This window comes from Sarcophilus harrisii, chromosome 2 (assembly GCF_902635505.1).
Source record: "Sarcophilus harrisii chromosome 2, mSarHar1.11, whole genome shotgun sequence".
NCBI classification, from domain to species: domain Eukaryota; kingdom Metazoa; phylum Chordata; class Mammalia; order Dasyuromorphia; family Dasyuridae; genus Sarcophilus; species Sarcophilus harrisii.
This window is the reverse complement of record NC_045427.1, coordinates 628893708-628909492: the sequence shown is the minus strand read 5'-3', so window position 1 is coordinate 628909492 and position 15785 is coordinate 628893708. Positions and strand designations below refer to the sequence as shown.

General features: G+C 46.9%; 1 protein-coding gene across 1 annotated transcript in view; it reads right to left on the bottom strand.

The window, feature by feature from the left end:
- ADAMTS7 (ADAM metallopeptidase with thrombospondin type 1 motif 7) overlaps positions 1-15785 on the bottom strand; it is a 159599-nt gene that overhangs the window by 47765 nt on the left and 96049 nt on the right. Inside the window, exons 12-15 of the mRNA XM_031956764.1 lie at positions 7000-7169; positions 6275-6408; positions 2860-2980; positions 279-523 (exon numbers count right to left, since the gene is read on the bottom strand). Of these exons, the coding sequence (XP_031812624.1) occupies positions 279-523; positions 2860-2980; positions 6275-6408; positions 7000-7169 (670 nt within the window). The remainder of the gene's footprint in view (positions 1-278; positions 524-2859; positions 2981-6274; positions 6409-6999; positions 7170-15785) is intronic.

Below are 15785 nucleotides of genomic sequence, written 5' to 3'. Positions count from 1 at the left end.
GACTTTAATGGTGGGAAATCTGAATGAAAAATTTCCCTCCACCACTTATTACCATATTACCATATTTTCTAATCTGGAAAATGGAGATAATACTATCCCACAGGATTTGAAAATTCAAAAGCACTCTAGAGATGGGGCTGGGTCCCTCCCTAGGCTGAGAGATCCCCGAGGAGAGTTTGTGTCCTCTCCCGAATGGGAGCTGCTCAAGATTAGTGGCCACGTCACCTCCAGCATATGGCGCACAGAACAGGGTACTCCGATCCAGGGTGCAGACATACCTGAATCCAGATGGGCTCCCGGGTGGGTCCAGGGGACGTGAGGTTTTCCCAGTTGCCGTTCCTTTCATACGTGAAGGTGGTCCCGGCTACTTTGTAGTCCCCGTTCCACTGGATGGTCCAGCCGCCGTTCAGGAAGTACTTCTCTGGATCTTCGCTCCTCAGTGCCAGGAAGTTCGCAGCCTCAGCAACCTCCTCGATACGGATCTCTCTCGCCCCTGCTGGGATCAGCCCGATGTCCACATATCCTGCAAAGGGTTCAAGCGTCCCCTCAGCCAAGCAGAAACCACCCAAACACCCACAGGCTGAGCTGGTCTTGGCTCAAGACCCACAAGGCTGATTTCGGTCTTAACCGACCCACCTCCCATCCTTTTCCTCTCACCAGAGGAAGCCTAAAATCATTCTCTCAACTCTCTCTGAAGGTTTTGATCCCCGGTAAAGGCCACGTTTCTCAAAAATTATAAACTTCATGACCATCAACAAAAGACAGACGAGAATTTCACAAACGACTGGAAACAAAACTTGGGACTTCTGTAACACACAGTTTGTTTTTTAAAAGTGCAGTTAACCCTCCTGCCCCATTTGGCCACTAGGAGCTGGAGCCCAGAGGAGAGGGATCGAGGAACAGGGAGAAGTCGCTGGCTCCAAGAGCAGATCCCAGAAGGGAAGATTTGTTTCCAAAGAGGGAAGTTTCAGGTCAGGAGGAGGTTGGCTTTCTGGCCAAGAGCATGGCTGACCTTGGGATAAAATGGAGCAAGAAACTAGGTTTTAACTAGAAACTAGTTCTTAAGTAATTCTTAAGTAGAAAACTAGTTTTTAATACAATCTTTGATAAAATGACTAGAAAACTAGAGAGAGGACAGAGTGAGAGATAAATGGAAAATAGAGAAAGAAAAGGAGATAGATGGAGAATGTGGGCGCCTATGGAAACACTCTTGACCATTTAGTAAGGATTTAAGATCATGGATTTAGAGTTGGGAGGGATCTGATACACAACAAGCTTTGCAGAGGTGAGATTGAAAAGACCTGACAGCTCCCTGGATGTGGGAGGTGAGAGGAAAGGCAGGCTCACTGATCTGGAGATTCTTGGCATAGAGGACTGGAAGTAATAGGATCTCTTGAAAAGAGCCGAAAGGGAGTGTGAGTTTAGTTTGGGACGGTATGAGTGAACTGATGGCAAGATATCAACCTGAACATGGCCACCAGATGAAAATGATTGAGGCTGATCATGTAAATATGGAAGTCATCTGCAGAGAGTGATAACTGGAGCCAGAAAAGTGAACAAGAATGAAAAAAAGAACACCAGAAGAACTGAGGAGGAAGCTGACGACAGAGCAGTTAGATAATAGGGGAAAATGGACCAAGGAAGAAGACTTAGAAGGAACAGAGAGGAAAGAGGGAAAACTGAGGCACAAAAATCAAGGGAGAAGAGAAAACGAAGATGGAGGAATCACAGGGAAGGATTCAGAGACCATCCAGTCCAACTTTTCCCTTTTATAGATAAGGAAACTGAGACCCTGAAAAGTATAATAAAAACAACAAAAATAATAATGATGATAGTTAGCATTAATATAGTGCCTTAAGGTTTGCAGAATGCTTTGCAAGTGTATTCCTAACCCCATTTTTACAAAGAAAGAGCTGAAACAGACTAAGTCCAGTTGTCCAGGGTCACCCAGTAGTAAGCATCTAAGGAAAACTAGTCCAACCTTCTCATTGTACAGCTAAAACAGGCGCAGAAAGGCCCAGGTGGCACAGAGGAGAGTGGCCTGGGCCTAGAATTAGGAGGGACCCATTCATTGGGTTTAAGTCCAAACTCGGATCTTGCTGTAAGGGTAAAATGAAATATTTGTAAAGTGCATGTCTATAGGTTGAAAAAACACAGACCCAGGAGAGGAGAGCGTGAAGATGAAAAGAGAGAATGATCAAAAGTAAAATCCCAGAGGAGGGAATCAAGGACGCTTCGCTAAACATTAGGAAGTAAGCAGCCCACAGCTGGACAGATCTCAGAGGCCGTTAGTCCAATCTCCTCGTTTCTACAAACAAAGAAACTGAGACCTGGAAGGAGAATGCTCACAAGTAAGAAGCATCAGAGGTAAAATCTGAAGCCATCTTTACTTCTTTGGTTGTTGTTTGCTTGCATTTTATTTTCTTTCTCGTTTTTTTTTTTTCCTTTTTGATCTGATTTTTCTTGTGCAGCAAGATAACTGTGTAAATACATTTGCCTATCTGTATTTTTACTATGTTAACATAAATTGTATCACTTGCCATCTGGGGGAGCGAGAAGAAGAGGGAAATTGGAAGACAAGGTTTTGCAAGGGTCAGTGTTAAAAACTATCCTTACATATGTTTTGAAAATAAAAACCTTCAATAAAAAAGAAATTAAAATGTCCAGCTAATATTATGAAAAGTTTTGACCTCAAGGACCCTCTGAAAGGGTCTCAAGGAAGCCACTTTGAGAAACATTGTTCTAAATGGTGAGTAGAAGAGTTGGGGATCCCAAGAACCCAACGCCTTCTTTTGAATTCTGGGTCACAAAGTTCTCTGCCACAGACCCCTGCTTCCTCACCCCCGCTCTGCCCCTTACCCAGGCCTTCGGTCTCATCAAATGTCTTCTTCACTGTTTCGCAGGTGGAGCCGTCCCCATGGCACACGCCACACCGGTCCTCAATGGCGTTGGAGTCAATCTCATAGTCACAGCCCACGTTCTGAAACACAGCCAGCCCCGGAGGTCACTGTCTGATGGACCTCCCTCACCCTTCCCACTGGTCTTGCCACCCAGCCCAGAGGTCTCCAACCTCATCAGCAGGTGCTCTGTAATGATCGCGGGAGCAATCAATCAATAAGCATTGATTAAGCACCTGCTGTGTGCCAGGCTCCTCGCCAGACACTGGAGATATGAAGACAGAATTAAAACAGCCTCTGCCCCCAAAGAGCTTGCCTTCTAACAGGAAAACAACATGTATATATGTATATAGTTATATGTTAAACACATGCAAAACAGGCTCAGAGTAACTTGGGTGTGGGGGAGCCCTGGGTAGGGAAGGAAGCCTCCCTGTATAAGGGGGCACTTGAGCTGAGGTAAGTGTCCTGGAGGGCAGGGGAAGAGCCTGGGGTCAGCAGGACCTTGTGCAGAGGGGAAGAACATGTGGTAAAGCTGGAAAAAGTAACAAGGAGCCAGACTAGGAAAACTAAATATTAAACCAAGGAGAATATAGTTGATCCAAGAGTCTGCAAACACATACAAACTCAGGTAGATTTAAAAAGGAAATCATTTGAAAAATGATTTATTTTGAGTGTTTTGAGATTTACAAAGCCCCAGTCAGGTGGGAGGAATGTTGCTATTATTATCATCATTCTCAAAAAGCAGATGCTGAAGTTCAGAGGTTAAGACAAAGCTTCAGAGCCAGGATTTAAATCTCAAGACTCCCTCCCTCACTTCCCTCCCCCCACTATCCAGTTCTTCTCACTGCCCTGACTCACCCCCCCCCCCATCCCCTAGAGTGTGAGAGTCAGGATGGGGAGCAGAGGGCCTAAGGGATGGGAAAGGTCACTGTTCTAAAGCCAGTCCAAGTTCAGTTATGGCCCGCAGACTAGCTGGGTAACCGTCAATAAATCACAACTCTGGTGGCTTCAGTTTCCTCAACTGCAAAATGGGTATAATAATCTAACGTCTATCTCTCAACGTTGTTGTGAGGATCGGATAAGGTAATAATTGTAAAGAGCTTAACACAGAATGAGCACTCTATTAAGGTCAGCTACTTATTACTTTTTAGTTTGTTAAATTAGAGCTTAACTCCCCAATCCCAACAGGTACCATCAGCTGGAGCTTCCATCTGACCAATGCCTAAGGATCTGCTTGTTCTCTGATGACGTTCCTGTCTCGCTCTTAAATCCCATCCCACCCTCATGACTCCGTTGCTCAGGGGGCCACCAGCATCTGAGTGTCTCCGCCCCCCCCCCCCACCGTCCACCACCTCCTCTCACAGTAGAAGCATTCGTCCCCGAGTCCCCAGCCAGTGGAATAATGGCCCTAGGAGAGGGTGACTTTCAGGTTGGGTTCTCTCACATTCTGGATTGTGAACCAGGGACAAAAATGAGGAGGAAGGATTCTCCAGCTATGGGAGGATGATTATGTAAAGGCAAGTCACTTAACCCCAATATGCTTCAGGAGAGAGAGAGAGAGAGAGAAGGAGGGAGAGGGAGGAAGGGAGAGCGAGGGAGGGAAGGAGGGAGGAAGGAAGGAAGGAAGGAAGAAAGAAAGAAAGAAAGAAAGAAATGAGAAGAGAAGAGAAAAGAAGAGAAAAGAAAAGAAAAGAAAGAGAAAGAGCAAGAGTATCACATACAAACAATGGCAAATAGGCTGCTTTCTCTGGAACGTGGAGTCCATGAGGGGGAGTAATGGAAAATCAATCTCTGAGATTAGAGCTCAATTGTAAAAGACTTCACTGCCAAACAGAGATTTGTGTGTATTTTACTCAAAGCAAATCGGAGCCACCGAGGGTTCTTAAAAGGGACCCTAGAGGAGCAGTGTGGCTCAGTAAATAGAGGGGGGTGGGGGTCTTGGAGCCAGGAAAATTTTATTTCACATTCCACCTCTGACTCATCCTGCTATGGGACCCTCAGCTTCCCTCTCAGTGCCCCAGGCAACATTCTAAGACAATAAACTGCAGATCTGCTTTGGTTGAGCTGAGGGGGAGTTCCCTAACACCATCCTAGTGAAATCAAAGAAAAAGACCAAAGAAAATGTTCTTTAACAACTAGGGCTACCCCACGCTGGAAATGGCTGACTCGGGAGGTAGTGACTTCCCCATCACTAGCAATGATCCCTGCTTAGAGAACATGGGAATGGTCAGACTGGATGATGTCTGAAGTTTCTCAGAGAGTCTGGTTTGGACTTCCTGGTCCTCTCAGGCTGTATTTCCCCCTGTTCTGATTATTGTTACCCCACAACTGCAGAAACCAGCAAGGAGACAATGCTGTGGGTAAGTCAGGCCTTGCAGTCTCCCCATCTCCTCCGTCCTGGCCCAAACGTCCCGCCCCTGATCCTTTATCAGTGGCCCACTCAGCCTTTACACTACAAAGCTGGCTTTTCATCTCTTTGAGGGTTTTTTCTTTTGTGGGAAATGTTTTTTCCAGAATTAGGAACCAGGAACCAGGTTTTCTATTTCTGAGCTAGAAAAGCCTTGGAGACCAGCTTTGGTGGATGAAGAAATAGAGTTCAAGGACAGAGGACGTAAATAAGGTCATAGCTAGTAACAAAGGGAGATTCAAACTTGGATCTTCTCATAAACTAAGCTGCCTCCCCACCTGCCCTCCCCAGCTCCTGTCTCGGGAGGAAAACCATGAGACTCAGACACCTGACTTAATGTTTATGATCCAATACAGCCAGGAGGCCATTCTGTCTCAAAAGATCCTAGATTCAGAGCTGGGAGGGAGTGATGAGGTGATTTAATTTCTGATGAGCAAACTGAGGGCCAGGGAACTTCCGCCTGAGCTTACGCAGGTGGCAAAACCATTCCCAGAAGCTACGTCCCCAGACTCTAAATGTAATACTCTTCCTATTGAACTATACTGGATCATGTATTTTAATCATGGCCCCATGTACAAGGAGGAAATCGTTTCTCATCTTTTCCCTGAAGACCGGGGATCTGTCCTTTCTGTCCCCTTGGAGGCTAGCAATAAACTAACTCAACATTAATTTATTTGTCCCATTTGGGATACTTCAAAAGCATTCACCCCATGGAAGCTTACCCTTTATGATCACAGCCCTCCCCACTGTAGTGTCTGGTTTCCATCAGTTGTTCTGGATGAAAATTTTCAGAATTTCTTTAGGATTTAGCCACCGAGGCAGGAAGTCTCTGGCCCAAGCCCTTGGACACTCAGCTCCTTAGCAGCTTGGGGATGGGCCCGGCCTCCTTGTGCTGCCCATGACTCGTCCGCCCCTGAGCCCCTCTGGTCTGAGCCCAAAGAGGGGCAGGGCTTGGGGAGGCAGGGCATACCTTGCAGATCCCGTTGATGCACAAATCTCGGCTGGTGTTCCCTTCGAAGCAGGGGGTCCCATCTACAACAGCATCCCGAAGCTTAATTGCAAAATATTCGTTTGAAGGCCGGCAGTGCAGCTCACAGGGATTAACTATAGGGACAGATCCAGAGAGAGAGGAAAGATCAGAAAGGACTGACCAAGCCTTGGGCCAGGGAAGGGAGCCCATTTCTTTCTTACTCTCTATGTACAGCTAACAGTCTGGGCAAGCAGCTCCTAAATAAAGGCATTAAAGTAATGGAGTACAATGTGGGCTGGGCCAGTAGCTATTTGCAAGGAAAAAAAGAAAGAAAGAAAGAGAGAGAGAGAGAGAGAGAGAGAGAGAGAGAGAGAGAAAGGAAGAAAGAAAAAAACAGAGAAAGAAAGAAAAAAGAGAGAGAAAGAAAGAAAGAAAGAGAGAGAGAGAGAGAAAGGAAGAAAGAAAAAAGAGAAAGAAAGAAAAAAGAGAGAGAGAAAGAAAGAAAGAAAAAAGAAAGAAAGAAAACCATCCTCATCAAACAAGCAACCACCTCCCCTCTCACAGCTCCACATCAGGATGGACAACCCTTTGTGGGTGGGTAGGATGTGGAGCAAAAATGGACCCAGTCTTCAGAAGCTCAGTTCCAGGGCTTGAGGTTGGTGGGATCAGGAGTGGGACAGATTGCCAGCCGAGAGATCAAGCCATGATTTCTGAAGGCAACTTACTGTGGTTGGACACAGGGACCCACTTGTACTGCTCTCCCTTGTAAGGCATGGCGTCAAACTGGCTGCACTGGATCTGGCGAAAAGATGGCCGGTCAGTGGGGCAAGCCTGGATGCTGCACAAACGGAATCGCTTCCGTTCCCCCACACAGTACTTGCCACCATACTTGGGCCTGGATGGGAGGAATAAGGGAGAAGAGAAATCAATCAGCAAGCATGTGTTAAGCACCTCCTGTATGCAAGGCACTTGTGCCTGCTGTTGGAGACAGAAAGTCAAGTAGTCCCTGCCCTCCAGAAGCTTACATTTTACTGGGGGAGGCAACTAGAAAAACTTCAAAAAAAAAATCTCACAGGATTAGTGTTGAGGTACATTTTTCCTTTTTCCAGAGGAAGAAAGAGAAAATAAATGCTTGTTAATTTAAAAAATTAATAGAAAAAACTCCCATTAAAAACAAAATAAATATAAACTAATTAAAAAATTTTCAATTAAAATTTTCTTTCCCTCCTATACCTCTCCCTCACCAATGGAGGAAAAAAGGAAACTATAACTCTCATAATATATATTTAATAATATGATACATATGATATATATATTACATAATATACATAGTCAAGGCAAAACAAATTCTGTATTGGTGAAACATGCAAAAAAATATGTATCTGATTTTGCAAATATAGGCCATCCTCCAGGGTAGCGACATCAGTCCTCTGGGACTCTGGGTGGACATTGTGTTGATCAGAGTTCTTAAGTCTTTCACAATTGTTTGTGTCTTTCCAGTGTTTTTGTTACTGTATAAAGTGTTCTCCTGGATCTGCTTGCTTTACTCTGAATCACTACATACAAATCTTCCCAGGATTCTCTAAAACCACCCTTCTCCTTGTTTCCTACAGCATAAGCGCTTTCCTCGACCACAACTTGTTCACTCATTCTCCAGATAACGAGCGCTCCCTTTGTTTCCAGGTCTTTAATAGCACAAAAAGAGCTGCTAACAATATTTCTGTAGCTATCGGTTCTTTTTGTCTTTTGTAAAATAATTTTTGAGGCCTAATAATAAGCGAGCTCTGAAGGAAACTAGGGACCTTGGGTGCATTGAGCAGGTGATGCATTCCAGGTGTAGGAGACTGTCTGCACAAATGCACAGGGATCCCGTGCAGAGAGAAGGAAGAGGGAACTTCATGTGCAAGGGGTTCCAAGACCAGTCCAGTTAGATCAACGAATGCATAAAAAGGAGAAAGCTGAAGAGATTATTTCCTACTAAAAGCTAGCACCTAATACAATGCTTTAAGGTTTGCAAAGCACATAATAAGTACTATCTCATTTGATTTTCACAACTTTAGGAGTTAAGTGCCTTTATTATCTCCATTTTACAGATGGAAAAGGAGTTTCATCCTTGACTTCCCAGACCCTATTCTGGCTGCAGAGTCGCCATTATGAGGACTACCCTCCCGCCTTGCCTTTTCTGCCTCCCCAAACCCCAGAACTCGTCTGAGCAGCTTGACCGCTCTTTGCAGTTTAGATGAGAACCACCAACTCTATTCCTTCCAATGAGATGGAGATCCACTGGACTTTAACGCTTTCCCTGACTCTAGACCCTGCACATCCTCAGCACTGTAATCCAACCAGCTGACGTACCCTAAGGACCCGTGGGTCTTACCATCTATGCTATTGCATCCTATATAATCTCCTTAGTCTTTTCACCTTCCCTGAAAGAAACTTTTTTCTATGTACTGTCTCCCCCACATGAAATACAGATGCAGAGAATGTCTTCCTTGTTTCTCTGTACCCCAGGGTTCAGCACAGTGCTCAGAGCACCCAGTCAGCTCTTAGTAAGTGCTTTTTCCTTCATTTGTTATCATTGATTTGGCTGAGCTCGCATCCAGGTTCTAGGCTTTTTCATTTATTCCAACTCAGGACCTGTTCCTTAACCCTTGTGTGGCAGTCATACAAGTCACGAACCTCTCCGGGTCTCACTTTCCTCATCTGTAAAATGAGGGGACTAGACCAAATCAGGTTCTTAAACCGGGTTCCATGGGAACCACAAGGAATTCATGGATGGAGTTCAAAGAGTCTGTGAACTTGGATGGGAAAAAGTCTTTTTCTCTCAATATAATTGGCTTTATCTTAAGCATTTGGAAGCATCATTCTGACAAGGGGTTCCTAGGCTTTACCCAGACTGACAGGTCCACAATACATCTATGGATGGAGTTTAAAGACTCTGTGAACTTGGATGGGAAAAATTCTACTTTTCTCTTAATATAATCGGCTTTATCTTAAACATTTGGGAGCATCATTCTGACAAGGGCTTCCTAGGCTTTATCCAGACTGATAGGTCCACAACACATCCTTGATGGAGTTTAAAGGATCTGTGAACTTGGATGGGGAAAATTCTACTTTTAATATAATTGGTCTTATTTTAAGCATTTGGAAGCATTATTCTGACAAGGGGTTCCTAGGGTTTACCCAGACTGACAGAGATGTCCACAACACAGAAAGGGTGAAGCCTTCCTGGGTTATTCAGTGCCTCCTATGTGTCAACCTCCTATGGGCCGACTCGATCTATGGTGATTTAGGATGGGAGGAGACCTTGGCAGCTGGGAATTCCCAAAGCCTCAAGCAGGAGGTAGCCCTGGAGCTGAGCTCTGCAGGCAGCTGGGGATTCTAAAAGGCAGAAATAAGTGGGGGGGGGGGAGGATGCCAGGTATGAGTGACAGGCTGTGCAAAGACATGTTGGTGGGAGATGAATAGATATCTACTGGGACCAACAAGTGGCTCAGTTAGCCTGGAATATCGCATCCCTCAAGTGGAGCAAGAGCTGCCCCAAAGGATTCTTTCTGGCCCTTAATTCTCCACAAGGCTATAATCCTATGATTGGCACTCAGCACTTGAGGCTGCTGATGGCTCAGGGGGATAAGGTGCTGGATCTGGAGTCAAGAAATGATAAGTTCAAATCCCGCCTCAGACATTTACTAGCTATGGTTCCCTGGGCAACTCCTCTGCAAATCAGGAAGGACAGGAGCTGCAGCCTTCCTGGGATATTGTGAGGATCAGGTAAGATGATGTTGTAAAGCATTTTAGAAATCTTAAAAATGTTTCCTATTGTTGTAGTTATTATTATCATTGTTGAACTTCAGAATCGATTGGATGACATGGGAGACCCTGGCACGGACTGTGTGGCATGGGATGCCCTGGTCAGAGAAGGGGCTGGGCTCTATGGCAAATCAGAACCGACGTAGCCCAAAGGAAATGCAAGATGCCCCAAATCAGAGAAGCCTCAGATGTTCCCGGGGTTTATTTGTGCTGACCCGAGGCAGGGCATCCCGAGCCTGTGTGGGTCTGGTCAGCCACAGTCAGACATACTGTAACTCAACTCGAACACAGAGATGTCATTGTGGAACACTTCAAGTACAAAGGACCAGCCGTGTTCCAGAGAAAGGGCTAGGAACTGACAGACGGAGAGAACTAAATCCGGGGCTGTGCTCCCAAACGAGTGCCAGGGTCGGGCCGGGAAACAGGTCCGGCTGTCCAGTGTGGCGTGATGGGACCCAAAGGGGGAGGGGAGCTCCCCAAAGCAACGTCGCGTCCGCTGTTCCCTTTCTATGTATCTCGAGTCCTTTGTACACAACCCTTGGCACACAGTAAAATACCTCATAAATGACTGTTGATAAATTGATTAAGGAATCTGGTCGAACTTCAGGGACATTTTACCTGGGCTTGGAGGCATGGGTTCCATAGCCTTTGCTTTGTCATAAGAACTTAAAACAGGCCTTTTCCTCATTTATTTACTGGGGGAAAAGGGAGAGGAGGAGAAGGAGGCAGGAGAGGAAGGCATTCGGGGCAGATGGAACGGCCCAAGCACAGGCTCGTGGGTGAGATAATGGCAGATGTGCTCAGAGAATGGCGAGAAGTTTGGCCAAGCACAGGACAAGGTGAGCTAAAGACAGGAACACAGGTTGGGGAGGGGGCTTTCAATGCCAGGCTAAGGAAATGACATTACAGGTTCCCAGAAGGTCAGAGCCAGGAGGGACCTGAAGATCCAGTCTTCTTGTTTTACAGATGTAGAAACTGAGACCCAGGGAGGGGGACTGACTTCTTCCCAAGGTTACCCGGCTGGTAAATGGTAGACTAGGATTCAAAATGACTCTTGTTTTGCTGAATTTTCCATTAGGTCACGCTTCCTGGTTCTCTGACACTAAAATTGGTGCACTCTGGACATCTTCTGGGTGGTCAGGAGAATGCCCAGAAGCAGCCTCCCCCGCCACAGTCCCCCAGCAGGGCTGCAGGAGTGACCCTCTGCACAGACCTCCCTGTGTCCTGGGGATGACACCACTGATCTCAGGGCCCAGCTGGCCCTTCCGGCTTGGGGGAGGAGGAGGAAAGAGAGGAAGGGGTCTTGATCCTTCAGACAAAGCCCCTCTGCTCTTCTCCCCTCACGCACCAGAGACACAGCTGAGCTGCCTTCAACTCTGTGACCCCTGGAACAATGCACTATTCAGAGGCGACCTGCTTTCTAGGCAAGGCCGGTCTGTTTAGAGATGGGAGGCCAGGGCAAAGGGCATGAGAATGACCACAGGTGGACACTGCCGCCCTTCTCCTCTCTCCTTCCTGGCCCTCCCAGGAGGCACTGGGGCCTCGCTATTTCGGAGAGTGAGTTTTTCTACCCTGTCCAGCCCCAACTGCTGGAATGGGGACAACTCGGAATCAGAGGAAGCTCAGAGAGCGAAGGCACTGTGGGGGTCTCTTAGGCCAGGGCTTCTTAAACTTTCTCCATTTAGCCAGAGAAATTTTACGTGATCCTGGGTAGGTAAGTATATGAAATAGATCTACAAGTCAAACATTTATGGCAGCAACTCAGAACTCTGGGACCCCACATTCAGTTACAAGACCCCATCTGGACTCATGAACTTTAAGAAGCTGGGACCTAGACTGCTCTTGTTATTTAAATGTTCGTATCCCCCGGACCAAGCCCAGGACCCTGGACACAGGAGATACTACAAAAACATTTGTCCACACAAGATGAAACGACCTTTTCCCCATAATGCAGCACATCTTATCAAATATCCAATTTACTTTGAGATTGGCCAAAGCTCTGCCTCTCAGAACTCTGCAATTATTCCTCCCCACTTCCAAATACTGTACAAAACTCTGACCCTCTCTGACCAATCCATGGGGATGGAATGAAGAACCCCAGAACTCATCTGCTCCCATAAGCTCCTTTGGCAGACACGGACCCCAAAGTCTCACAACTGGCAGGCCCAGAGCGGGCTCTCTCTGCAAGGGGTGTTTCCTCGGCCTCAGGCAGGATCCCTCCCTCAGATGTCAGGGAATATCAGGGCTTTTGGACTGGAGAGATGAGATCCTTCAGGCTGGTCCCCATCAGGCCGCAGTTAGGGTTAAGTTATAGGGAGCTCAGTTCTGGCCTGAAGGCAACATTCGAGCTATCTCGACAAGCATGAGCATCCCTCAGAGGAACAGGCTGCTTGGAAAGGCGTGAGCTCCCTCCTTCTTGAAGGGCTTCTAGCTCAGAAAGTGCCATATGCAGGGGCAGCTGAGTGGTAGTGGAGAGAGCATGGCTGGAGAACCTGAGTTCTAATCCAGCTTCTCACTTACTATCTGTGTCACGGAAAATCACTCCGATTACTCCCAAAACAACAAAAAATTATCATATGCAGATGGAGAGAAAATCCCAGAAGAGCCAGTCTTTTTACCTGGGTGCGCTTAATCTCTCAGATTTTTATCCGGATGAGTTTAAGCTATCAGTTTTTTTTTTTTTTAACCTGGGTGAGTTTAATCTCTCAGTTTTTTACCCAGGTGAGTTTAAGTCTCAGTTTTTTTTTAAACCTGGGTGAGTTTAATCTCTCAGTTTCCTCACTGATAGAACCAGGATAATATTCCCTATACTTCTGCCACCTCATCCATCAAATGAAATAATGGCTGAAACTCAGAGTGGAGCATGGTGAATGAATGCGTAAATGTGAACGCCTTTCTCAAGGCTTCACTAAGTGCTAAAGCACATGAGAGGCGGGTCACTTTGACCCCCCTCATTCTGCGTTGGTGAGGGTCACTGTACTAACTGGAATTAGGGCAAGCCTTCCCAGGAATGGTTAAACCACTAGATCTACTTGGCCAAGGCCATTTCCTGAACAGAACCGTGATGACCCAGGACGGGGTGGGGGAGGGACGGCTGCCGTGGCTGGCTCAGGCCAGTCCCGGGAGAGCCCAGAGCTCCAGCGCAGAGAGCCTTGGAGCTCGTGAGTCCCTGGCGTGATGCTGGCAAAATTAGGACATAGCTCCACATCCTGGGCTTCTGTCCAGCTGCCAACACATAGAATGTTACTTCCCTGAGAGAGGCCGTGGGCATCAAAATCAGCAAGACTGATGTGGGGCTGTTGAATTTGGGGAGTCAGAAATAGCTGGTCCTAGGCCAGCCTTGGAGACAAAGTAGATGGTGGGTCTCTTAAGCTCAGACTATTCCCAGGCAACTCTTGAAAACTTGTAATAATAATGGCTAGCATTTATATAGCACCTACAGTATATGAGACCCTCTGTGAAATGTTGTACACATATTTCATTTGAGCCTTACAACCCTAGGAGGCAGATGCTATTTTGATATCTCTTTACAGCTGAGGAAACTGTAGAAAGAGGCTACATGAATAGCCCTGGATCAGAGCTAGTTAGTCCCCAAGGACAGATTTGAACTCCAAGCTCAGTGACCTTTCCACTGGGCCAGTTTGCCACCGGTTACAGAACAGGGGGAGTGTTTCCACACTGGTAGATCACCCACGTGAATCAAATCGCAAAGCCAGATGCCCTGCCACCTTCTTTCCCCAAATACTTTCACTATTTGCTAAGGAATTGTTATTAATAGGCAGAAAAAAAAAAAGCAGAAGGAACCTGGGGAAGGGCCAGGAGATCAGGCGCTCAGCCTATCTGTAGGGAACAAAGCTAAGAGGCGGAAAATCCTTTACTTGGTTAAGTATGAACAGCACTGGCTTCCGCCCCAGCCTGGGGTCCCAAGAGATATGGGCAATATGGCACCCCGAGTTGGGATCCCGCTTGGACTAGTTACAAGCTGGCTGACCTTGGGTGAGAGGAGCCTCAGTTTCCTTTTTTGTAAAGGGATGGAAAGCCTGGAAGCCCTGAGAAGTCCTGACCAGCCCCAGCTCTGCAAGGCCCTGAACCTCTGCGGGAGGCCAAGTGGACCCTCAGCAGCTTGGCCCTAAGCAGGATGCCCGTCCGGCCAGGTGTCCCGCTGCCCAGCCTGCTCCCTCTGAATCAGCCACCAGCCCTCCAGGGCCTTTCTGCATAAGGCTGGCCCCCTACATTCAGCTTGGGATCACACTCTCTGCTCCAACTGCCGGGACTGAGTCTTAGGGAGTCCTCAGGGGGCCACGGGGGCTTCCTCTCCCTTCTCTTCCAGCCCATACCCTCACCGGATGCCTGCCACTCGCCTCGGGAAAGCAGCAAACCTGACCCGGGAGGAGGGCAGAGCTGGGATGAAGGGTAGGCAAGGTGGGCAGCTGCCAAGGGCCCGCGGCGGAATTCTTTTTATGTGGCTTTCATGAATGCCCATATTGTGATGTGACCTCCAGGGCCTAGAAGCACAGCTGTGGAAGCCGCCCTTCCAAAGCAGAGGGGGCTGCGGGGCAATGGCAAGGAGGCTCGGAGCTGGGGAGGGACCATGGGGCAAGAAGCCATGCAGGGGCTCCTGCTACCAGGGGCAGAAAGAGAGGAGGCAGGATAGGTTCAGACCTCACCAAGGACAAACGCCCTGACCCAGCTCGGGAAGAGAGGAGCCCTTGTTCCGGCCCTGCTCCCGGAGCCACAAAGCCACATTAAAGGAGGTTCTTTCTCAGAGCCCACTAGCATTCCATCTGGCTGGGAAGGGGGAGGAGGAGCAGTGCTCTCTAATTATAGGACTTCTAGCAGAAAGCACCCTCGGAGATGAGCAGGGGCCGTGTCTGAGTTCCCAAATGAGCAAAACGGGGCTCCCAGAGGGGTGAAATAACGCGGGCCGCCATCGCTCCTCTGAACGTGCTGTTCTTGGACAGGGCTCATCTCTAGAGCACTCAATGAGTCCGAGACAGAGGAGAATCCCAAAGAGAACCTATGAGTTCTGTGAGATTTGGGGATGTTTTTGTCCGTCTCCTCAGGACCTAAAAGGGTGCTGGTTCTTGGCTTATCCACTGGTCGATAACCCAGGGACACCATGAGATACAACAGGGATGCACGACGGAGAAGGCTGGGCTCCTAGTCCAACCTCTGACTCTGCTGTGTGACCACAGTCACTTAATCTTACTCTGAATTTCTAGCAATGCCCTAAGACTTACCTACTAAGTTGTACACTGGTTAAGTTACAGACTACTAAATTACAGATTTATCTACTAAATTGTAGAGTGGTTAAATTATAGACTTATCTACTAAGCTATATATTGATTAAGTTACAGACTATTAAGTTATAGATGTAGACTGGTTAAATAAGTTACTAATTTATCTACTAAGTTGTAGACTGGTTAAGTTACAGATAACTAAGTTACAGATTTACCTACTAAGTTGTAGACTGGTTAAGTTATAGATTACTAAGTTACAGATTTACCTACTAAGCTGTAGACTGGTTAAGTTACAGTTTACTAAGTTGTAGACTGGTTAAGTTATAGACTCCTAAGTTACAGACTTATTAAGTTGTAGACTGATTAAATTATAGAGTACTAAATTTCAGACTTACCTACTAAGTTACAGTTTACTAAACTGTAGACTGGTTAAGTTATAGACTACTAAGTTATAGACTTAC